At 44.5% G+C, this 25,571-nt stretch overlaps 1 protein-coding gene across 1 annotated transcript in view; it reads left to right on the top strand.

Annotated features, from left to right (window-relative positions):
- The window catches only part of ppp3cb (protein phosphatase 3, catalytic subunit, beta isozyme), a gene marked incomplete at its 3' end in the record, with an annotated part of 52,782 nt that overhangs the window by 19,094 nt on the left and 8,117 nt on the right, over positions 1-25,571 (top strand). The window contains exons 2-9 of the mRNA XM_083785378.1: positions 5,143-5,343; positions 8,777-8,901; positions 15,884-15,995; positions 18,505-18,650; positions 19,873-20,012; positions 22,136-22,213; positions 25,070-25,164; positions 25,387-25,512. Of these exons, the coding sequence (XP_083641504.1) occupies positions 5,143-5,343; positions 8,777-8,901; positions 15,884-15,995; positions 18,505-18,650; positions 19,873-20,012; positions 22,136-22,213; positions 25,070-25,164; positions 25,387-25,512 (1,023 nt within the window). The remainder of the gene's footprint in view (positions 1-5,142; positions 5,344-8,776; positions 8,902-15,883; positions 15,996-18,504; positions 18,651-19,872; positions 20,013-22,135; positions 22,214-25,069; positions 25,165-25,386; positions 25,513-25,571) is intronic.

The raw sequence follows: 25,571 nt of genomic DNA, 5'->3' as shown, positions 1-25,571 counted from the left end.
GCTTGCTATTTTAACTTTGTAATACTTTTTGTAGATTTTCTGCCTTTATTTGTAGTCGAGATGGACAGGAAACAGGGGTAGAGAGATTGGGAGCAAAGACTGTCAGAGGAACGGGACTCAGACGCGTGGTGTGCTGTCGGGCTTGTTTGTTTTAAAATGTATACAATTATTTACATTAAACTATTAATATTGTTTTCATTTAAAAAAAAATCTTTTGAAATATAGGAGTAGAAATTTTTTACTCGAGTCGGGACCCATAACAATTGGTCTGTGAACCACAAATATGCTATATGGAGTATGCCTGTGTTAATGGTATTGATGGAAATGGTATCTGTTATCATTAGCCTGATTGAGGCAACATTTATGTGGATGGATAACAGAATCCATTTTGATTCCACAATTGATGCTTTTTTTATGGCTCTTAAAAAAGGAAGAAAAAACGTAATGTGTAAAAAAAATGTAAAAGAAACACACACACACACACACACACACACACACACACACACACACACACACACACACACACACACACACACACACACACACACACACACACACACACACACAAATAATGCAGCTAGCAAGTTAGCAAGTTCCAATCATATGAGGTTCTTCTCTACCGTCTATATCTATAAAGTCTGTTCATTTGTGCTGTGTGTACTACAGCCCTTTAAATCCTCCTCTTTAGAGGATTATAGAATTCAAATGCAGTAAAAGGTTCAGATGGACGGTTCTGGTAAAACCAAAGCTACATGTGTGTGTTTGTGACGAGGGGACAAGGGGCCAGAAAGAGAGACAGAGGAAGAGGGAGATAATTATATACCTGTATAAGAGAAAGAGAGGGAATAGAAAGATATAAGACGGACCGAGAGGGAGAGAGAGAAATGGAGGGATGGAGGTTTTGATTGAATATGTTATTAGGCAACATAAATGCAAACAGCACAATGTACAGTCAGGCATTTTTGTCCAAAAAAGGATTTCACCGAAGAGGAAGACAGGAGAAAGAGAGACATGTCAGTAGGCGAACCAGATGGACTAGGTGAGTCAATTTATGAAAAGATATCACTTAACCCCCAAAAAATGTATACAAAAGTTTTTTCAATGGATTCTGGTAGTATTAGGCATGCTAAATAACATACTAAAAGTCTACCAAAATCTACTCCCCTGCAGAAAGCCGTCATTTTCAAGATTGCGTCCCAGACCGTAGTTTAAAATGGTCATATATCTCAAATGGTAAAACATTTGCAGTATTTTTCAACTTATTCTAGTACCTCTGGACATACAAATTTAGGAAAATATATTTTCGGGAAAGTCAAAAATTAAAAGTTAAAATGGCAGGCTTATAAGCTTATACACGGCTATACTGTTTATCTCAATTGAAAAAAATAATATATACAACAGATTTTTCACTTGATTCTAGTACCTGTAGACATGCAATAGAACATACAAAAGATTTAGGAAGGTACACCTTCCGGAAAGGCTTCATTTTCAAGATTGTGTCCAAAATGGCAGACGGTGCCGCTATACTGTATATCTATACTGTATATCTATACTGTATATCTCAATAGGAAAAAAATTATACAAAAGAACTTTCACTTGATTCTGGTACCTCCAGACATGCTTATGATCATACACAGAATCTACCAAAATCTACCTTCAGGAAAGGCTTCATTTTGAAGATGGCGTCCGACATGGCAGCTGTGGAAGCCAGCCAAGGTTAAATTGGCTATACTGTATATCTCAATAGAAAATATTTATATTAATGATTTGTCACTTGATTCTGGTACTGGTGGACATGCTTATGAACATAACAATCTAGGAAAATCTTTGGGAAAGGCTTAATTTTCAAGATGGTGTCCAAAATGGCGAATATTTGGGAATATTTTCAGAAATCTGTAGTATGTTCTTAAGCATGTCCAGAGGTACTAGAATAAATTGAGAAATACTTTGCAAATTTCCCATTTGAGATATGACCATTTTAAATTCTGTCTGGGACGCAATCTTAAAAATGACGGCTTTCTGGGGAGTAAACTTTGCTAGACTTTTAGTATGTTATTTAATACTACCAGGATCCATTGAAAAACCTTCTGTATCAATGTTTCTGGGGTTAAACCATATATTGATTCACCTAGAACGACTGAAGAAGAGAAGAGAGTAGGGTAGAGATGGAGACAGAGAGAGAGAGACAGAGAGAGAGAGAGAGAGAGAGAGAGAGAGAGAGAGAGAGAGAGAGGAGGGGCGGGGGTAGAGAGACAAGCCCTAGTTTTCAGAGTGTAATCTAGGCCATTATGTGTGTTACCACTGATGGGGCTTCAACAGACTCTGTGGATTCTGCACAATACCTTTTTGTGAGCATGCATGTGTGGTGTGTGTGCATGTGTGTGTGTGTGTGTGTGTGTGCATGTGTGTGTGTGTGTGTGTGTGTGTGTGTGTGTGTGTGTGTGTGTGTGCGTACCGTGCATGTGCGTAATGTGTGTGTGTGTGTGTGTGTGTGTGTGTGTGTGTGTGTGTGCACGCGTGCGCGCTTTACAGTAAGTGCATCCGTGAGTGTGTGTCCACGCACACATGCAATCATGCGTATTAACGCCATTGTGTGGCACATGCGCTAGTGCACTTCTGCTTTTTGTTTTTGTCTCCAAATTTGCGCCAGGGTTTGTCGAGCGGGTTTGTGTGTGTGTGTGTGTGTGTGTGGCACGCGGCAAGTGTGTCGTGTGTGTGTGTGTGTGTGTGTGTGTGCATCGTGCATGTGTGTCAGTGTGTGTGCATGTGTGTGTGTGTGTGTGTGCGTTTGTGTGTGCGTGTGTGTGTGCGCTCACGCATACCTCCTCACGTGCAGCTGTGCACTCTTGCTGTATCACTGGCGTCGCCAGTCAACCCCCCTCTCCAGCAGCACCCCGGGGGCCTTCATTATGTAAGAAAGACATGACTGCAGAGCAGAGGCGGAGAGGCAGAGAGACACTACACTGTACTGCAGAACACAAGCAGAGAGAGAGGCCGAGAGACACTACACTGTACTGCAGAACACAAGCAGAGAGAGAGGGACACACAGAGGCAGAGAGACACTACACTGTACTGCAGAACACAAGCAGAGAGAGAGGCCGAGAGACACTACACTGTACTGCAGAACACAAGCAGAGAGAGGGGCAGAGAGACACTACACTGTACTGCAGAACACAAGCAGAGAGAGAGGGACACACAGAGGCAGAGAGACACTACACTGTACTGCAGAACACAAGCAGAGAGAGAGGGACACACAGAGGCAGAGAGACACTACACTGTACTGCAGAACACAAGCAGAGAGAGAGGGACACACAGAGGCAGAGAGACACTACACTGTACTGCAGAACACAAGCAGAGAGAGAGGCCGAGAGACACTACACTGTACTGCAGAACACAAGCAGAGAGAGAGGGACACACAGAGGCAGAGAGACACTACACTGTACTGCAGAACACAAGCAGAGAGAGAGGGACACACATTGGCAGAGAGACACTACACTGTACTGCAGAACACAAGCAGCCATGGAGGGACACACAGAGGCAGGCAGGCCCCTGATAAGAACTCTGGCAGCCCCCCCCCCCCCCCCCCCCCTCTATTCAACCTGCCTGTTTCCATAACACCCCAGACAGAATGCACACGCACGCACGCACACACACACAGTGTGTAGGCACAAGCATGCATGTAACACAAATTATGTGCATGCATTGAGTTCAGGATCATGGTGATGATTGAGTGTTTCTGATGTCTATTGACAAGCTCGTTGAAGAAAATGGGAAATATCAATGAATGTGCTTGGCATAATAAACCTCTCTCTCTCTCTCAGACTCCCTTTCCACCTACTGCCTCCCATATTGTTTACTTTTCTCCCCCTTTTCTATTACACTATAAATTCCTCCCTGTCCATCATATATCCATTTATGCATTTCCCCAATATTTCCCCATCCACTCCGGAAACCCTCCATCTCCACTAATCCATCCCCTCTCCTACCCCCCCCCCCCCCCCCCTCTCTCTCTCTTCGTCATTCCCTTCTGCTGTCTGTCTCTCTTTCATCTCTCATGGTCTCTTGTGTTCTCGTCTTTTCTCAAAATGTCCGTACCCCTCCATCAACGGGGTCTATGCACACGCGCAATTTTGGAAAGAACTTGGGCCCCTTTTTTTGGGTTTGGGTACAAATGGAACTAAATGTACCCGTAACCGTAAGGGTCCATTTAGTTCCATTTGTAGTTACGGCTGTCCTTCAAGTTTGAGAACTATTGAATGGAACAGAGCCTGAATTAGTATGTATCATCAGTAACCAGTGTTCATTTTGTTGACTAACACTAAAAGACTAAAAGATTTAGTCATCTAAGACTACACAATTTCAGAAGATTAAATAGGACTAAGACTAAATGGTGTGTTATTGTATAAGACTAAATGGTGTGTTATTGTATAAGACTAAATTTCTTCTGGAAAAATTAACATTGCATTAACAGTTTCCGTGCTTTGAATGGATTACTCCAGGTTAATGTCGCTGCCATATCGGACATACGCGACTTTTGTTTTATGTGTTTAATCCGCTGCAATGTAAAAAATAAATAGAAAATCCTTCATCGCCGCGGAGAAAGAGAGTAGATGCATCTGTTTGGATGATGAAACCGGAAATCGTCACATGCTGTGGGCTGCTAGGGCTTCTGGGAAATTGAGGCCAATACAAACGAATGGGGTTCAACGCCTCATGGAGGAGGCTCCTGTGCTGCGTCTTCCAAGATGGCGTCTGTACCAAGATGGCGGGTGGTCCGGCCGTTCATAACAAACGGGGGAAGCTTTTTTCGCTCGATTTTCGCGGATTAAAAGCCCAAATAAGTCAGCGTATGCTCTAAAGGTAATACAACAATCTCGGCAGTGAAGGGGGGTTGATTAAAAGTCTGGTAAATCGTTTTCCGCAGTCAAACTGTTAAGACAGAATTTAAGACGAAAATACTAAAAGGCAAAGATTTTATAGTCGACTGAGACAAAATTGTGTTATTCAAAAGACCAAGACTTAAGAGTAAAATGTGCGGAAAAAAATTAACACCATCGGTAACACCTGGGAAGGAAGTAGTGGGTGAGCGGCCCCGCCCTCTGCATCCAGAGCCCATTCTCACTGTCCACATATCGCCCACAGCGGTCCCCTTCCCCCTGGCCCACCGGCTGTCCATGAAGGAGGTGTTTGACGCGGAGGGCCGGCCGCGGGTGGACCTGCTCAAAGCCCACCTCACCAAGGAGGGCCGCCTGGAGGAGGCGGTGGCGCTGCGCATCATCGACGAGGGGGCCGCCATTCTGCGCCAGGAACGCACCATGCTGGAAATCGAGGCTCCCGTCACAGGTACTGTACGTGTGTGATGGCAGCCTTCATGGGAGGGGTGGTTGGGATGGGATGGGGCGGGGCGGGGCGGGGCGGGCGGGGTGGGCCAGGAGTCAGGACCAGGTTGATGATGGGAGCGAGTGTAATGAGAGATAATGCAATGAATATGTGTGTGTGTGTGTGTGTGTGCGTGCGTGCGTGTTCCTGCTACTATATCATGATTTATAAGGAGCAAAATTAGTTCCTACTCCTGAAAAAGTTATGTTTCAGGAATAAGCACAAGCGGGGCGTCGAACAACATCAACGCTAAATTGGCTAGTTAGGAAGCCATGCGTGCATTTCGTACGTGCGTACTGAGACCTAGAATTGCGGTTTCTATGCAAAATGCATGCAGGTTGGTAGGTCTGCTGTCTGTCTGTCTGTCTCTGTCTGCACTCTGTCATGTGAGAACTTATTTGTTAAAGTGCCATTTTTTATGGCACTACCAATAGGCCTACCAATTTGTACAGCAATAAATATATATATAAAGAATAAAGATATTCTTTATGGATTTCGCCTTAATTTTTTTGTAGGGATAGAATCACAGTAGGCTGACAGGAAATGGGGAGAGAGATGGGAGGTGACATGCAGTAAGGGCCGTCGGGATGGGGAGTCTAACCTGCGGCACACTGCCAGACTGGCTTACCAGCCTAGGTGCCTGGACCGCTGAGACGCATTCTTTTCTGGTTATCAATGGTAAAACTTGATTTATCTAATTAAATAGAGTTTTGCTTAAAAGTAATCCAAAAGTAACTGAAAGTAAACCCCCCTACTTTTTACATTGTGGTACTCGGATTACGTTACGGACTACAATTTTTAGCAAGTGACTTGTAACTGTTTCTGTAGCGTGAGGCAGCTTGATGTACAAGTACACCCCCTGGACATGACTTACACCCCAATCCAACCCTTGATGCTGAGTGCCAAGCAAGGAGGCTATACTGGGTCCCATTTTTCTTTTTAGTTTTTGGTATGACCCGACTGGGGATTGAACCCCAGCCTCCCAGTCCCAGGGAAGACACTCAACCACAAGGCCACTGATCTGGTGTGCACGTGTACATGCATGAATAAATTCCAGCTGAGATAATTTAGCGCACACAGACAGTAAGCGAGACAGTCAAACAGACAGAGACAGACAGGCCAACATAAGCAGCTTATTGCTGGGGTTCTCAGACCTTTTTAGGTTAGAGAACCCCACAGAGATCCATGTGAAACGTTAAAACGTCATACGAGATTTCTTTTTTTGTTTGATGCGACTTCAAACTGGAAAGTGAGTGGGATGTTGCCAGTCAAAGTTGACCTTAACACATTGACCTTAACACGAGTGTCTCTCATGTGACTGAACTTCTCACCCTATCTCTAAGGGAGATGCCAGCCACCCGTGGAAGAAAACTAATTTCAGCCGCTTGTATTCGCGACCTTATTCTTTCGGTCATGACCCATACTTCATGACCATGACCATGCACTGTTGCACCATGCACAGTAAAGAGCGAATTAACGAAAAATAGATCAAATACATTCTTATAATGAATACACAAACGCCATTAAAGCCTGGAGTGCACAATACCTGATTGATACTCCCTGGAGTAGGCTACATACAAAACGCATATTTATGTTTCCGCTCCTGTGTGTGTGTGTGCGTGTGCGTGCGTGTAAACAAAACAAATGCGTTCCATCCCACCGCCAGCCCAGGGGGGCAGTCAGACAGATATTTTGTGAAGCCTGAAACTCCTGAAAGTTCATATAATGGCCTGTTGTGGCGCTGTCATTGGTCCCAGAAAAACCCATAGCCCCATAGAAGTCCATGTATTTGGGCCCAACTTCACCTAGACTGTATTACCTTAATAAACATGGTCATGAATACTTTCTGCTTCCAGTCACTAGTTTAAAGTCTCATTTCTAATGTCATAATATTCTTTTTGGAAAATTATGGCCCCATTTATTAAAAAAATGTTGCGCATGTTCTGAGGGGCGTGGCTACCGTTACAGTCTATGATCGGGATTCCCCTCCCACTCGAGTCAAAATAAAAAGAAGAAGGGGGGAAGTCCCGCCTCGTGTCTGGGCCAGCCAATGGCCAGCTGGGCCAAACGGAGCCAGCCAATGGCCAGCTGGGCCCAAACGGATCTAGAAAGATGGCGACTTACAGTGCAGGAATAACAGGCTTCATTTTACGTCCATGTTAGACCCGGGGAACGCTTTGTCCATATTTTTTTTTACAGTCTATGCGCCAGCCACCACAATGCTCTTTGGGGGGCAGGTTTGGGGAAACACTGCTAAAAGATAATTGACAGCATGATGAACAGTACAACCGTGATCCCTCTGGCGGAACAACATGGGGGGGTGACCGCACGATCGGGCCCTGACGAACCTGACTCCCAAAGCCACCAACGAAACCCCCCCCACCCGATGCCATATACTATCCCTTTGACGGGATAGTATATCACTTTAAAACAAACATATCCCAGCGACTGCTCTCTCAACTTCATCTCAGTGTCAGACAAGCTAATCATAGTTCTTTGTATGCTTGCTGCATGTGTGCAAGCACCAGATACCCGCGGAGCTCGCAGGTAAAAGTCCCTGCACTACAGTGCACGGTGGACCCACACACACACACACACACACACACACACACACACCCTTCTTGTTTGCCCCTCTTTTGATTTTTATTCCTAGTTTTTAACCTTTTAAACCTTTTAATTTGTTTTCTAATAAATATGTCTGTATTTCTTTCTGTAAAGCGACTTTGGGTACCTAGAAAAGCGCTATATAAATCGTATTATTATTATAAAATGTATGGCACGGCGGCCAACAGTTCCAATACATCCTTGCAGGCAGTGACAGTGAGTGACAGTACTGTACTGTATAGCCTGCCTGCCTGCCTACCTGCATGTTAATGTTTTGGCCAGCTGCTGCTGATTTTACCAGCGTGATACTTTTACAATTAATTCATTACTCACCGAATGCTGGCTGCCGCCGCCGTAGACGTTCCACTTCCACCATGTTTAACGTATATTCCAAAGTGTGTACGTTGTTTAAGTCAAAGATGCACAGCATGGCTTTCATATGGTAAATATATAAACTTTGGCTAAAAGCATGTGTTTAATCACTTCTAATGTTTACAGTGCCAGTCTGTCAGTCCCTCCCTCCCGGCATCATGATCTGAAACACAACTGTCTGTCATGGATGTAGGCTACAACCGAAACAGACTTCCTCTTCAAAATAAGAGTAATACTTGTAATGATTAGTCAACACTAGTTGTATTTCTTAAGTGAACTTACAGGATGTGTAGATAGATTTGTAGCGCCCTGAGAGATAATGCTTTGAATCTGTCGTGAGTGACTGTGTGACAGTCACTCACGAGTGCCATTGTGTGTTGACGAAGCCTTCCATTGTTCTATCTATGCTCTGTGTCCTCAGTATGCGGAGACATCCATGGCCAGTTCTTTGACCTGATGAAGTTGTTTGAAGTAGGAGGCTCTCCCGCCAACACGCGCTACCTCTTCCTAGGAGACTACGTGGACAGAGGTTACTTCAGTATCGAGGTTAGAACTCACCTCCAACATGGTAAACACTTAACCACATTCAGGACGGGAACCCCTTTTGGTGTTTTAAGGATTATGTTATACTTTACCGTTTGAAAAATAGCAGATCTACAAACTGCTATTTGTAGATCTGCTATTTTAGAAAAATCGCGAAAATGGGCCGCAATTCTTTGAATATAACATATTCTTTCAGAGCGAACGTTTTAAACTCAAATCTTTGCCTCTGGGGTGGGGGGGGGGGTCCCTGGAACAACATATTTTCAGGTGGGGGTCGGCAGCCAATTACACAACATTTTTGGGGTCATCTAGGAGAGTTATTAAACAAATTGAGCCCCCATGTAAATCGCAAAAATGTGGGAGCCCCAAATCCATATGGACACCATCAAAAACCTGTTAAGGCACAATAAGGCAAAATTACCTCAAATTAATTCTGCTTTCAGTAGCATGTGACGTGTCAAACTAGGGGGTTTTCATGATTCTGAATCCATCCAAGCATTAGTTTTGCACAAAAACACTCCTTGGGCTAAAAACGGCCATAGCAACTTGCCCAAATGTGCTCAAATGTGCTGATTTGTTTGCACCTGCGTGCCATGGTGACACATTGAGGTTAGCCAACACGCTCCATATTTTTTAAATGGTTGAAAGCTGAGTCATGGTGACATGGGCGTGGCGACTTGGGCCGCCCGCCGGCCGCCAATTTGAATATAAGAAGTAAGACTTCCAAAAGTAGTGGAAATTACATATTTACAAGCCATGCCACTTCATATCGCTAATAAATCGGCAGTTTGTCATATATTATGATGGAGTATATGGCTTCAGTAAATAACCACTCAGCTAAAATACACTCTGGATTAATGATTGATGATAATTATATTAATTCAGTGATCCTACATTACATATAAATAAGGAAACCGCTGTCATTAATTAATCGGTCCGATTGATTAATCCAGTCAATCCGGTCCGATACCGATGTGTTTGCCGATTAATCTTCCATCACTCAGTTTTTGGGACCGGGTCGTGTATCCAATCTTTGTGATTAGCGGTAGCATAGCACTGTGGTTCCATGTGCACATTTTAACACAACAACACGTCCCCCGCTGTGAACTAATGGGCGGTCAAGAGACTGGAGGAGGCTAGCTCTCTTGTCTGTGCCCCATTGTAGTGCTTTGAAATAACCGCTTTATATATATGTGCGTTCTTACCGAGATGGCTCAACTATAGTGCCTGTTTTGTGCTTCAGTGTACATCGGCGTCCCCCAGAAAACATGGTTGACCTTCAAGCCCACACGAGTTGCATCGGCTTGCACTCGGCACGTGAAACCACGTGCCGAGAACTTAACTACTGTACTTAAACTTAGGCCTACATTAAACCAGTGTCGGTTCTACAGCCTGAGGTGCCCCACCCGGCTATGAGATACCCGTTCCACCCATCTGTCTGTGTCCCTTTTATGACCATATATGGAGATTTCTGAATCTGTATCTGTCTGTGTCACTTTATTCCTATATATGGAGTTCTTTGTCAGGCATGCCCAAATATGGAGTGTTGTGATGTCAGCACTCCCTGCGGGGGTGTGGGCTGGGACCCTGTCCAGAGCCCGGGCAGAGGCCTTTAGTGGCGGTTCTGGACAACTGTGGGTCCGACCGACTCCACACCTGGCATGTGACATGCGTGTGTCGAATTTGAAGTCGGTGGGGTGAACCGTCCTCGAGTTACAGACAGACAGAGCATTTTGCATTTATAGATAGAAATAGAGATATATACTTCATTGCGTGCCGGTGTTTTGTGCCAAAAATAGCAGCTCTACAAGCTCCCAATGCGTCACGTCAGCGAAGCGGCGTGAGTGAGCAACAAAGGATAAAACAGGCTTGAGGGAGAGCACTGCTTTTTTCCCACTCAGCTGAAAACGAAGGGAGTTATTCAGTGCTAGCCCAGACTGATCAATACAAGAACATGGTGTACCCTGGCCTGCACCATAGGCCTCTGCGCTGCCAGAACACTGTGATACGTGTTGCACATTCTGTAAATGACACCACTAGTGTGGAATTCTGGAGTGTGTGGAGAGAAGGAAGCCATATTCAGGCCACCTTCCTAGAACACGTACACCAAGGACACACAGACATTATTGGACTAACAATGTAGAGCAAGGAGTCAAGTATACTACTGTATCAAGGTGAGAGAACACCTACTCTCTCTATGAACTGGATGAGCCACACAGTAATAGCCTCACTACTATTTACTGTGTATAAGCCACCCCTACCAGTTGACGAATACAACATACTCTATCCTTTGAAGGGTTCAGAACGGACAATAATAATTGTAGTATTTGTGCTCAACAATAACATAGTGAGGGGCACAGTAGCGCTGTCGCCTCGCAGCTAGAAGGTCCCGGTGTGTCCAGCTCTGAGACGCCTGGGTCTCCTGTCTTCCCTCCCGGGTCCTGACACAATGGGTTCTGACACCATGGGTTCGCTGTGGGCGCTGGAGGCGAGTTCTCTCCTCCGCGTCATCAGCGCCCATACCCTATAGGCACGTTTGGCACAAGGGCCTTTCTGTGTGGAGTTTGCATGTTCTCCCTGTGTCGCCTAGGGGTAGGTACCCTCACACATGCAGTAAAACATGCAGTAATCCTGGTCTCTATACTGACTCCCCTGACCACCTGATGGAGGTGAAAGGAACTGCGTCTGCACTACGTGCAACCGGGGGAACTACCCCTGTCAGGTGAAAAGAAGCGGTCTGCTCACTCCTCATGCATTGAAGGAAGCATGAGCTCAGTTTGGGGCTCTCCCCAGGTTGGCAGAGGGAGAGTATAGCGCCCAGGATTACAGCTTATGCTTTTGGCTTAGGAGGGTGATTAAAAACAAGTGAGGGGTGCTCTTATCATTGTACATCATCATACATCATGTAATTCCGGCCAATCAGAATTTGCATCCTCACCTTCGTCTTCAGTGTTTGTGTTTTACGCAATGTTTGTGTTTACACAATACACACCCTCCAAGCTGGACATAGGAGGGACCCTCAAAATACCATAAATGAATGTCATATGCTCAGGAAGGCACTGTGCAGAAGGCACTCAGCTCCATGTGGGACGACATCCAGCATGAGCACACATTTCAAGGCCAAATATTAAGAAGCGGTACAACACAGCAATGAGCCTCGCCGGATGCATGTACTGCCGTACAATAGGGTTTAGATCTGAGACCAGATTCTACAAAATATCTTCCAAATCCTGACAGTTTTCTGGAAAAACGTATCAGTGGTGCGCAAACATTTTCATGTCAAGGACCCACAGAATTATCTGTATTTGTCTGCAGACCCCCATCTGAAAATATGTTGTTCCAGGGACCCCTCCCCCCCATTCAAAGATTTGCACCACGTTTTCACGATTTTTCGAACTTTTAAATAATGGTTAAAGTAGTTGAAAGCTAGGTGACACGGATGCGTCCTCAGGTCTAAATGGGTTAATCAATGGAAGCACATACAGTGCTCATAAAAGTAAAAAAATCACACCTGTGTGAACTGAGTGGTGCAACTCCCCTCTCTCCCCCCCTCCTCTCCTCTCTCTCTCATTAGCAGGCAACAGTGCAGCACTAATACTATCTCTCTCTCTGTTTCTGGCAAACAGCGCCCCTACTGGTACTAATAGTCATATACTGGTGCTCATGGCCACATAGGTGAACACGGACAATGCTGTTCCTTGGAGTGGTTGCACTACTCAAAATAAAAAGTGTGCAAACTGATCACAGAATAAAAACTGACGCAGGATTTCATCCTGACCTTAAAACAACTGGGTGTCTAGTAGTAGTATAGCCGAGTTATAATAGCCATATGAGGTATAGTAGTAGCAACAATATAGTAGCAGCAGCAGAAGTATTTAAATATAGATTGATTATATTTTGGAACGATGGATGGATGGAACGAGGACCCAAATGCAGGCGACAGGAGGCAGAACAGGTAAACTTAGGAATATTTATTAATAAAACTCAGGAACTTCCATACAAGGGCAAAAGGCAGGTAAAACTTCTGGAACTATAATACAAGAACTCACGCAACAGGGAACTACGAACCAACAAGAACATAATGCAAAGACAGGACTTAAATACACACAGGATAACAGGGCACAGGTGGAACCAAAATACAATCAACACTAGGATAGGCTGGGGGACTAAAAGGACACAGGTGGAAACACTGACAAATTACAAGGTAGGATAGACAAGGTAACTAACAGTAACTAGGAAGACAGGAAACACTAGGAACAATACTACAAAATAAGATACACAAAACTAAGGCAACAACAGAATAACAGAAAACCAAAACAGTCAGGAATACATGAGCATAATACATATAAATGACAGAAATACATATTATAGTCCAAAATATAAATAAGGACAGTCAAAGTTCACGGCCCGAGGAGCGGACTGTGACAAGTAGAGATTCATTTTCTCATTATCTCAAAACATACTTCTTATAGGCCAGTGGTTCCCAAAGTGGGGTCCGGGACCCCCATGGGTCATTGAGGGAGTTCCAGGGGGTCCCCAAATGATAGTTTGGAACCAAATGGACCCTTATGGGTCTGTAACTCTGAGAGTGTACAAGTGGAACCAAATTTTACAATCTCAGAGTGCAATTAACATTGCTTTTACAATATAAATTGGGGGTCCCAGAGATAGAAAAGCCATTCAATGGGGGCCCGTAGACTAATGCATGTCAAACTGGGGGTCCTTGAAATTAAACAGGTTCAGCAGTGAATCTCTGCTCGAGCCGTACAAATCTATATATATATTTTTTTTAAGATATTTTTTTTGCGGCTTACGCCTTTTATTGGTTTTTTGAAGGGACAGACAGTAGGCTGACAGGAAACGGGAGAGAGATGGGGGAAGACATGCAGTAAAGGCCGTGTCGGGCTCGGGAGTCGAACCCGCGGCACACTGCGACTGGATTACCAGTCGGGTGCCCAGGCGGTTACGCCACCGCCTGGGCAAGCTGTACAAATCTTCTCTTATGGGGGGTCCCTCCTATATTTTCAAATGGGGGTCCGTGGGTTAATGAGTGTCAATTTGGGGGAACCACTGTTATAGGCTACTATACCGGTGATACTTTTGGAGTTAACCGTTGAATATAAGCCGGGCAAAAGTGTCACTCTCTGCTACATGCCTACTGTTTAGTGATCTCCTTTGTGGTATAAACACTATGCTCACTATGGTCCTGATTCTTCAACGCGTTTCCGCTGATATAATAACGTGACGCTAGCGGAAAGGCATTTACGTGGATTTCCCACATTAATTTGGAATTCATGGAAATGGCCGTGAACTTGACACTCACGTAGGTTTGTCGGAAACTCCGCCAAATCCTACGGGACCTCTTTAGGTGGCGGAGAAATCTACGCAAGCATACACTTGCATATAGATTTATTCAGAAGGCTTTAGTCTTCATGCTGAATCAATAAATTGTTCCCAAATCTCAGATAAAATATGTAGGCATGTGTCCCCAACATATTGGTCGATCAGCACATAAAAAGATGATATATATATATATATATATATATATATATATATATATATATAAAAGCCGAGTGCACTTGTATGCCTAAATGCATGCATTAGGATATTTCTATCATGCGCGATTGGGGCTGCTCACTCGGCAGCCTTCTACTCGAAGTGCAACGGTTGTGAGCTTGTAGATCGGCTCTCGCGGACTCGCGCTGCATGTTAAAAAACAAACTCACAATTATAATAAGAACATAGGCTTATCTGCATTCTGCACTGTACGAATCCAACATTGTTTAGTGTAGTAATGCCTGCAGTAGGCGGCAGGCCTATTGAAATTGTTTTGTTACGGAGCTCCTTGAGTCAGTTGACTGTCGGTCGATGTGTGTAGTGTGTGTGTGTGTGTGTGGGGGGGGGGGGGCAGACAGCAGCGTGCTGCCGATCCAATTCACATTGGAAAATGAATAGCCCTATAAAAAATAGAAGACCACATTAGCCTAATGAATGGCGTGTTTGAAAGTCGGCCAGTCATATCAGTTTTAAGCCAGCTCACCTCCACTGGCGCTTGTTCACAAACATGACGGACAGACTTTATAATAATGTATATTGATATTGATCACATGCATGGATGCCACACACAGAATAGTTTAACTCACTGGATAAACTCACTGGATTATAATTTCTTCAGACAAGAGGATCCCAGGCCTATGAGGTATAGGCCTATAATTATTCACTTATGAATGTATAGGCTACTGTTCTTTATCGCGCAAACAGTGTCGAGGGCCCATGCCCCCCTCCCTCTCTCTCTCTAGCTCTCTCTCAAAAGACGACTTTTGCATTGACATATATCCGATATTTTAAATATCGGATATGTTTTACCTCTGCAAAGGTGTGAGTGAGCACCCGCCTTGGTCCCGAACTTAATTAAATAAATTATAATTATATTGCTTCAGCGGAGCACGCACCGTTGTAAGCTTGGAAATCTTTTTATTTCCTTTGGTGTCCTTTGATGGTTTGTACATATATAGTAGCCTACAGTGGTAATATACAATGGTGCAAAAACGACATAACATAAAAGCCCTAACTGTCCTGCTCCTACATGTGTAGAATTATTAAATGAATAGAGTGCGGGCTATATTCATAGCAGTGACCGCGGCTGTGATTTCTTTCCAGCAATCATTTTTGACAGACGGATCTCAAACTGCTGTCTGCTGAGTCATGCTTGAAGCCTTTTATGGTGCGATATGGGGCGTGGATCTATGCAGATGAGGTTGTCGGGTGCTTTTCCGATCACTTTACACCCGCTGCTTTCAGTATGACATACACCTGCGATAAAACTGCGTACCTGTGGTACACACCACTCTCTGAATAACACCTCATCTCAGCGTAGCTTGATCGGACGGATAAATACGATATCTGTTTCTGCCACAGTGTAACGGTGGCATATTTCTTTTTAATGAATTAGGACCTATATGCTCATCTCTCCACTGTGCTGCAGTGTGTGTTGTACCTGTGGTCACTGAAGATCCTCTACCCAAAGACACTCTTTCTTCTACGGGGAAACCATGAATGTAGACATCTGACAGAATATTTCACCTTCAAAACAGAATGTGAGTAGCTCTCTCTCTCTCTTTCCATTCTTCCCCTGTCATCCCTCTGTCATCCTGCCAGTTCCATCCGGCCAGAGAGCCTGATGATTCAGACTCAGAGTCCTCCTCGTCTTTCTGTCACTTCTCTCTTTACCAATCCATCTCTCTCCCTCTCCCTCCCTCTCTCTCTCCCTCTCCCTCTCTCTCTCCCTCTCTCTCTCCCTCTCTCTCTCTCCCTCTCCCTCTCTCTCTCCCTCTCTCTCTCTCTCCCCCTCTCTCTCTCCCTCTCCCTCCCTCTCCCTCTCTCTCTCCCTCTCCCTCTCTCTCTCCCTCTCTCTCTCTCTCTCTCTCTCCCTCTCCCTCTCTCTCTCCCTCTCCCTCTCTCTCTCCCTCTCCCTCCCTCTCTCCCTCTCCCTCTCTCTCTCCCTCTCTCTCTCTCCATCCATGCATCGCTTCCTCTCCCTGAAGTCTAAGAGCGCAGCAGGCAAACATTCGTCTAGTCCAGGACTCCAGTCGTCTCTTCCTGGGTTTTAGCCAGTGTTTCTTTGGCAGCAAATTTCTATTTTAGTTTTAATCATAGTCTTTCTTTTTTTTAACTTAGTTTTTATTTGCAGTTAGACATAAAAATTAAAAACGTGAAATGACAGTTACAGTGCAAGGGTTCAGATACATCACCAGTATACAACATACAACATACAGTCCATTTATAAATGTCCATCATTGTTAACATTGGTGTCGTTTTGTTGATCTCTATATTCAGTCCATTTTCCCATTTTTCAATGAATAGTTCCTCTTGTAGTCTCAATACATGAGTTAGTTTCTCCATCACAAATATCTCCTCCACAATGCTCAGCCACTGCTCACAAGCTGGAGGTTCTGGTTTGTACCATAGTCTTGTAATTGCTTTTTTACTAGCCGCCAATAACACTTTGACCAGGTAAATATCTTCTCCCTGCGTATTATGCTGTGTTAGTCATAGTCTTTGGAATAAAACTTCATTTGGTTTTAGTCCTATTTTAGTCACCTGGAATGTCTTAGTGTTAAGATAAGATTTTTGTAATAAAATGTATTTTGGCTGGCCTTGGTGCCGTCGTAATGGCTGATTTTACACTTGCTGAAAATAGCCAACTATTTCGTCATAGTTTTAGTCGACGAAATCAACACTGTTTTTAACCAGCTGGTGGATGGAAATGACGCTCGCTAAACTGCCTCTCCCTGGTCACCTGGGGCGCCAGATGGAGGGGAAAGGAACTGGTTGGAATAACACGTCCAACCGGGGAAACTCCCCCCTGTCAGGTGAAAAGAAGCGACTTGGACTCCTCATGCATTGAAGAAAGCATGAGGTCAGTCTGTTGCTCTCCCCAGGTTGGCAGAGGGACTGTAGAGCCCAGGATTACACTAGATAATTGACACTGGGTGAAAACCCATAATTGACACTGGGTGAAAACACGGAAGAGATGCCTGGACTAGGCGTTTTCTGACACGAAGATGTGCCTGCGCCCAAACTGCATGACGGAGTTGCAACTATTAAAACAGTTTATTTTCAGTAAGTAACACCGTCATGGGACGATGTATAAGTCAGGCTTTATACATCTTCCCCTGTCCACTTGTGTGTGTGCATTCAGGATCCTGTCCGAGAGCAGGTGATTAGTGGTGAACTAATTTGGCCCCGATTGTGTCTGATTGGCCAAGGGATGAGGAAGCTAATTTCCCATGGTGCTCATGGCGAATAGTGGGCGCCCTCAATTACCATCTGCTCTTTGTCTGTGCGTGTGCACGTGCGCGCGTGTGTGTGTGTGTGTGTGTGTGTGTGTGTGTGTGTGTGTGTGTGTGTGTGTGTGTGTGCGAGTGTGCATGCGTGTGTGTGTGTGTGCGTGTGTGCGTGTGTGTGTGCATGTGAAAAAGAGAGAGAAAAAGGGAGCTTGTAAATCTGCTATTTTCACAATTATTTTTCTTACTCTTACTTAAAAAGAAATGGACTTCAAGGAACTGATTTTTTTTAGAAAAATGTCCGAATGTCTTAGTTAACTTTAAAACATTTTTTATAAATATAAATAAGATATTTACTCGTGACCCATAAAAATGGCCCCGTCCCGATCCGTGGTGAAACGCTGCCTTATCTAAATCAGGGGTTCTCAACCTGTGGGTCGTGACCCCTCAGGGGGTCGCCAAATTATGTCAGGGGGTTGGCAGATTATTTTCTGAAAGTGTAACACACACACACACACACACACACACACACACACACACACACACACACACATACGTACATAAACAATATATTTTCACCTAGTTAAATATATTCAGTAGAAGCACAATACGGAATATTCTTTTCAGAAGGCAGCACTCAGTCTGTGTGTCCGGGAGCGGGTTTATCAAATATTTTATACCAGTACCTTTGTACTATAACTAAAGTACATACCAGACTTTTACTTGTAATGGAGTATAGTTCTATACATTGCGGTATTGATACTTTTACTTAGAAGTAAAAACACGTGAGTATACTTTTTCCCATCTCCCATGAATGCAGGTAGGATCAAGTACTCGGAGCAGGTGTATGACTCCTGTATGGACGCGTTCGACTGCCTGCCCCTCGCGGCCCTGATGAACCAGCAGTTCCTGTGCGTGCACGGTGGCCTCTCGCCAGAGATACACACACTGGACGACATCAAGAAGGTATGTGTGTGAAGCCGCCACAGCTGCACACGCGCGTGCACACGCAGTGGCACCGTCAGGGTGTAAAAGTGGGGGGACAATATTCGAGATTGAGGGTTGAGAGCTAGAGAGCAACTGCAGTTACTACATGTAGGGTATAGGCAAGGCTGCAGAATGGCTGGGCAGTGTTGAAGCCGTAGTGGTGAAAAGTGGTACTGCAGGCCCAGGCTACATTTATGAATGAATCATGACGTAGAGGTACCACAAGAACAGCGCGAGGGGTACTATGATACTATGATAGGAACCAACCAATCATATCAATATCAACACTCGAGGGGTATTATGATAGGAGCCAACCAATCATATCAACACTCGAGGGGTACTATGATAGGAGCCAACCAATCATATCAATATCAACGCTCGAGGGGTATTATGATAGGAGCCAACCAATCATATCAACACTCGAGGGGTACTGTGATAGGAGCCAACCAATCACATCAACACTCGAGGGGTACTATGATAGGAGCCAACCAATCATATCAACTACTATTACTTACTTACTTACTATTCGGAGGTCTTTGTCGATTCGTTGTGGCTTCCAAACGCCACTGAGCAACTTCCATTGAAGTGAATAGCGGGCGGGGGGGGGGGGGGGGGGGGGTGGCTATGGCTCCTCAATATGTTCTCTAGTTATATTATAGCTCTATGGGTATATATAGCCAGAATGGTGATTGTGGCGAGATGCAAGCATGTAGTGGCAGCCAATACACAACGACGATTGCGCAACAAAATGGGAGCAGTGCTAGAGAGACCACCATGCAGCGCTGGTCGGGAAAAATACATGAATAATACCAGTCATTACCCAATAGTGAGCGGACATTCAGACCCAAATGACCGGCGACTCCTGCGTATAGCACATGCATGCTAGCCTGGGTTCCAGCCTGAATCGCTGGGGTCAAAATACTAGTATACAGTATACAGTACAAAAGAAAATGTAGATGAAAGAAACTGTGCACATTACGCACACATACACACACATACACACACACACACACACACTTCCTCATCCAATGGCAGTGTTTCCATGGTGAATCTGCTAGTGTGACATCTTCTCCCTCCTGTGTGATGACTGTTGCCATGGAGACGCTGGCTCTGACAGTGCGTGTGTGTGTGTGTGTGTGTGTGTGTGTGTGTGTGTGTGTGTGTGTGTGTGTGTGTGTGTTTATGCGTGCGTGCGTGCTAGTTGGACCGGTTCAAAGAGCCCCCAGCATTTGGGCCCATGTGCGACCTGTTGTGGGCCGACCCTATTGAAGAATTTGGCAACGAGAAGACCCAGGAGTACTTTGGACACAACACAGTCAGAGGATGCTCCTACTTCTACAGGTAGACACACGCACGCACGGACACACACATACAAGCACACAAACACTACACTACAAATTTAGTGTTAGTCATATTTTAGTCATCCGAAATAATGTTGTGTTCGTCTAGCTTTAGTCGACTAAAAGTCATAAGATTTTAGTTGACTAAATCTACAATTGATTTTGTCGACTAAAATGTATTTTGCCGGGCCTTGATGATATCTAAGCGCATTATTACGGTAATGCCGTGTTAGCGGCTGATACCGACAATAAGTCACTCCCGACGTACTTCTTGACATGAAGAAGTTTGAGAACCACTGAGAGAAACAGCTGTTTCCATCAGCCGTCTGGTTGATGTTCAGACCATCATTCAAGAGATCAAAGCGAACCACCAGGGGTCACCACCATGTCCATACACAGACAAACCACCAGGGGTCACCACCATGTCCATACACAGACAAACCACCAGGGGTCACCACCATGTCCGTACACCCATACACAGACAAATGTGTCCGTGGCAAAGACTTGGTTTTTACACACCATTATATTGTTCTTATTTTGATCATAATACCCACTTACTGAATGTCAAGTCTCCCGGTTTTCTTCAGAATAAGTATGACAATTATTTATTTTGACACTATCGGCACATTAGGAGTCTACTAGTACTAGTGGTTCTCAAATGTTTTATTTGCAAGCACCCCTTTAACTCTGAGTGTTCGGGTCCACATGGTTCCATTTGAACACTCTCAGAGTTACAGACCTATTGTGGTCATCCAGGGCTATCTATTTAAGCGTTTCTGGTAATATTATTCATTACTCATTTTGTATGTCCGTGGTAAAAATGGAATGCTGACAAAAATGTCCACCACAAGCCAACATGGCGATGACCTCTGACCTCTGGGAACAAGTATTAGATGTTAGTGTTCTCGGGAGAGAGGAAGACAGAGATGGCATCAGGAAGCTATATCTCCAAGAAAGATCCAATTACCATTATTGGGATTCGTACAAGCTCACAACACGGCAAGTTCACACACACACGCACGCGCGCGCACACGCACACACACACACACACACACACACACACACACACACACACACACACACACACACACACACACGTGACACACACACACACACACACACACACACACACACACACACACACACACACACACACACACACACACACACACACGTGACACACACACACACACACACACACACACACACACACACACACACACACACACACACGTGACACGCACGCATGTGCCCGTGCACGTACGCATGCACATTCTCTCTGGGTTTCTTTTTTGTGACTCTCTCACTGTAACACAGTTTCGCTTCAGCATGAAACGATATCCCACAATCCCCGGGGAGACTGCACGGTTCTGTTGCTATGACGACCGGCCTTACTCCTGCCAGATACGGAGTGATGTTAAGATACAGTGAGAGAAGGAACGGCGAGCACGTTACTGTAAAGAGAAAGGAAGGAATGCACAGAGGGCATAGGAGATAGAAGATGAGGGACGAGAGAATCGATCCCATCGTTGCCAACGTGTTTCGGTACAGTCTCTGTTGCATTAGAGACATGTAAAGTAAATGGTTCCGAACGCAGCCGTCTTCTACGACGTCACCATTACCGACTCATTTGTTGGTCGCGGACACGTTGTTATGGATGGGTCCCCTTAGTTTAGTTTTTCTTTAATATTATTATTTCAAAACATTTTCAAAACAAAACATTCCCCCCAAAAAAGCTAAATGTTTTGTGAATTCAAAACAAATTCAATATTTTTTCAGCAAGAAAAGAAAACTCAAAGAGATTCCATAAATCAGAAAAACAAACACAGAGAACATGCATGTGACGCACACACGTCGGGAGGCTTGTTCACCGTTCTCTTATTGAGCATTATAGGGGCTTTTCATCCATTTGGAGATCTATTGGAAAACCCTTCCATATTGACAGCACTCACACTGTCATCTTCAGTTTACAATACATGCAATAAAGACACAGCATACAGCAGATAATCTACGAGTCACGGGATCATGCCTCACATCTCTCTGTCTTGATCTTGGCACCTCTCTTCCTCCGTGCAACCCCATCCCTTTCATTCTATCTTCAACATCCCCCCCCCCTCTCTCTAGCTACCCGGCAGTGTGTGAGTTCTTACAGACCAACAACCTGCTGTCCATCATCAGAGCGCACGAAGCACAGGATGCTGGGTAAGTGGCTCTACAGACTAGTAGGGTTGTCCCGATCCGATCACATGATCGAACATCGGGCCGATCACGTCATTTTCAAATAATCTGAATCGGATGTGAAACGCGAGCGAAGAAACGTGATCGAGACATACCTAGTATCAATTTGATATCCATATCATGATATTAGACTGGATATTGTCTGTTATTTTGGATACTGTATATGGCATACATGTTCTATAAATAAAAAAATCGGATCTGGACAAATCGGTATCGGCAGATAAAAAAACCAAATGAATCAGATTGGGAGCAAAAGAACTGCACATCCCTACAGACTAGTGTTTCACCCAGAATCCCAGATATGGCTCAGTGACTCAATGAGCTTAAAGGGAAGCTTTAAAAGGGAACACCCTGGTTTAATGTACCGTACTGACTACTGACCACAACATTATGATGTCCTGGACTGAGTTCAAATCCGTCTCAGAGTACTGTCACATATCTTTTCTCTCTACACTCTCACTGCCGTCCCTCTCGCATGTCCTGTATAAAATAAAACAACATTTACTTGGAAAATACCCGATACTCCTCTTCTCCAAATACAGCAAAAATAAAAGAATACCATTCATTATAAAAGCTTACACGGCTTGGTTGAATGCTTGATTCTGCTTGGTCAATCGCTGAATTCAGCGGCGTGTTAATTCTTGATAATGACCGCTCCGCTCTATAACAGAGCCGTCCGTTTCTGCGAGGTAAGCAGTGTGCGCTAATGCTAACGATAACTCCTCATAACAACAGCCCCCACCTCCCTGATAACCTGGAAATGAAAACGGAGGCTCGTAACATGGGACTCAATGGCTGGCACCTATAGCGGGCAATAAAATAGTTAATTATCCTATTTTATCTCTCGATAAGGACTGCCGACCCGTTTATTATCCCTTATATTTTGGACACGTATTCATCTATTCTCGGTTGGGAACAATCCCTCAATTACTCTTCACATGCTCTTGAGCAAGGCATGTTGTAACTTCACATTTCTCCAGCGGAGCTTGTCAGTGGGCAACAGGGAGTGTACACGACTGTGTTTGTACGGGTCTACTCCAAGATGTGTCTGTCTTGTGGCTGTCGCATCCAACACATGATCACACATTCAACGGCTCTGCAGTTCTCCAAAATAGAAATACATTTTTGTTTTGATGCAAAAGGAAAAAACAGCCAGCACGTGCAATGGTGGAAAGTAACTAAGTACATTTACTTAAGTGTACTTAAGTACAATTTTGAGGTACTTTGACTTTACTGGAGTATTTCCAATTTTCAGTAGCCTACTTTTACTTCTACTTCCAGTGAGAGCAGTGACCAGGCAAATCTAGAGAGGTGGAGATATGCCCTGGAAAGGAGAAGAATGAAGGTTAGCCGCAGCAAGACAGAATACATGTGTGTGAATGAGAGGAACCCAAGTGGAACAGTGAGGTTACAGGGAGTAGACATGAAGAAGGTGGAGGACGTTAAAGGGAAACTAAACCCTTTTTGCAAAAATGATGTCATGGACACTGGGCTCACTTACTTCCTGGACTACATGTTGTCTCAGTAAGACAGCCCTCCCCCTATCCACAAGGAGGAGCAGTGCACCAAATCATTATGGGAATTGTAGTGAGCAGTGAGCATGGGAAAAGTAAGTGAGCCCAGTGTCGATGATATCGGAGACACTGGGCTCACTGCTAAAATCTAAAATATCTAAAACCACATATTACACACATGAAGACCCCCAGGAAAGTGTCCCAAATCTTTTAAACGGCATTAACATATTTTTTGTTGTTGTAAAAGGGTGAAGTGTCCCTTTAAGTAACATTTAAGAGCAATGGAGAGTGTGGAAAAGAGGTGAAGAAACAAGTGCAAGCAGGTTGGAATGGGTGGAGAAAAGAGTCAGGTGTGATGTGTGATAGGAAAGTATCAGCAAGAATGAAAGGCACATGTTACAAGACGGTGATGAGAGCAGCTATGCTGTATGGTTTAGAGACAGTCGCACTGAGGAAAAGACAGGAAGCAAAGCTGGAGGTACCAGAGACTAAAATGTTGAGGTTCTCTCTCGGAGTAACAAGGATGGGTATAGGATCAGGAACGACTACATCAGAGGGACAGCACATGTCAGATGTTTTGGAGATAAAGAGGCCAGACTGAGATGGTTTGGACACGTACAGAGGAGGCAGAGAGGCCACACTGAGATGGTTTGGACACGTACAGAGGAGGCATAGTGAGTATATTGATGTTGAGGTTGGAACTGAGCAGGCAGGAGGCCTAGAGGAAGATTTATGGATGTAGTGAAAGAGGACAAGAAGTTAGATGGTGTGAGAGAAGAGGAGGGAGATGATTCGCTGTGGCGACCTGAAGGGAAAAGCCGAAAGGAAAAGAAGACTTTTACTTCTACTCCACTACATCTCAGAGGACAATATTGTACTTTTTAATACATTTTAAACTTGTGAAACGGGACATTATGCACAATGCATACTTTTACTTTTGGTACTTTAAGATTTAAGATTTTGATACCAATACTATAATTCCGGACTTTTACTTGTAACAGGGTATTTTTTACGTTGAAGTATTGATACTCTTAGTTAAGCAAAAGAAATGTGAGTACTTTTTCCACCACTGCACGCACCAACTGTTGAAATTGGATGTAAGCAGTCTCATACAGATAGTCTTATATGGAACAATTTGAATTTTGAAACCTAGTGTTCTATTCTCCTTTCACAAAATCGCTTCTCAAACTACCGTAATTTCCAGACTATAAAGCGCACCTGAATATAAGCCGCACCAGCTAAATTTAGGGAAAAAAACAAATGTGTACTATATACACCCCCTCTCTCTCTCTCTCTCTCCCCCCAGGTACCGCATGTATAGGAAGAGTCAGACTACGGGGTTCCCCTCTCTCATCACCATCTTCTCCGCTCCCAACTACCTGGACGTCTACAACAACAAAGGTCTGGGATACTACTATCTCTCTCTCTCGCATGCACGCACGCACACAGAGTACGTGGAAATAATGTAGATGTTATTTGTTTCCCTTTGCCACATTTTTCTTTCTACGGAAATAACTATGTGAACTATGTGATGCGTACGTGTGTGTGTGTGTGTGTGTGTGTGTGTCTGTGCGTGTGTGCGTGTCTGTGTGTGCGCATGTGTGTTTGTGTGCGTGTACACAGCGGCCGTGTTGAAGTATGAGAACAACGTGATGAACATCCGTCAGTTCAACTGCTCTCCTCATCCGTACTGGCTGCCCAACTTCATGGACGTCTTCACCTGGTCCCTGCCCTTCGTGGGAGAGAAAGGTACATGTAGGACACCGTGTTGATTTTGACAGCAACATTTAGATTTTAGCTTTAGTCGT

The sequence above is a fragment of the Protomyctophum parallelum genome, assembly GCF_964188405.1.
Source record: "Protomyctophum parallelum genome assembly, chromosome: 16".
Lineage (NCBI taxonomy): Eukaryota > Metazoa > Chordata > Actinopteri > Myctophiformes > Myctophidae > Protomyctophum > Protomyctophum parallelum.
Note: the sequence above shows the minus strand (reverse complement) of the source record. Positions and strands in the feature narration are given on the sequence as shown.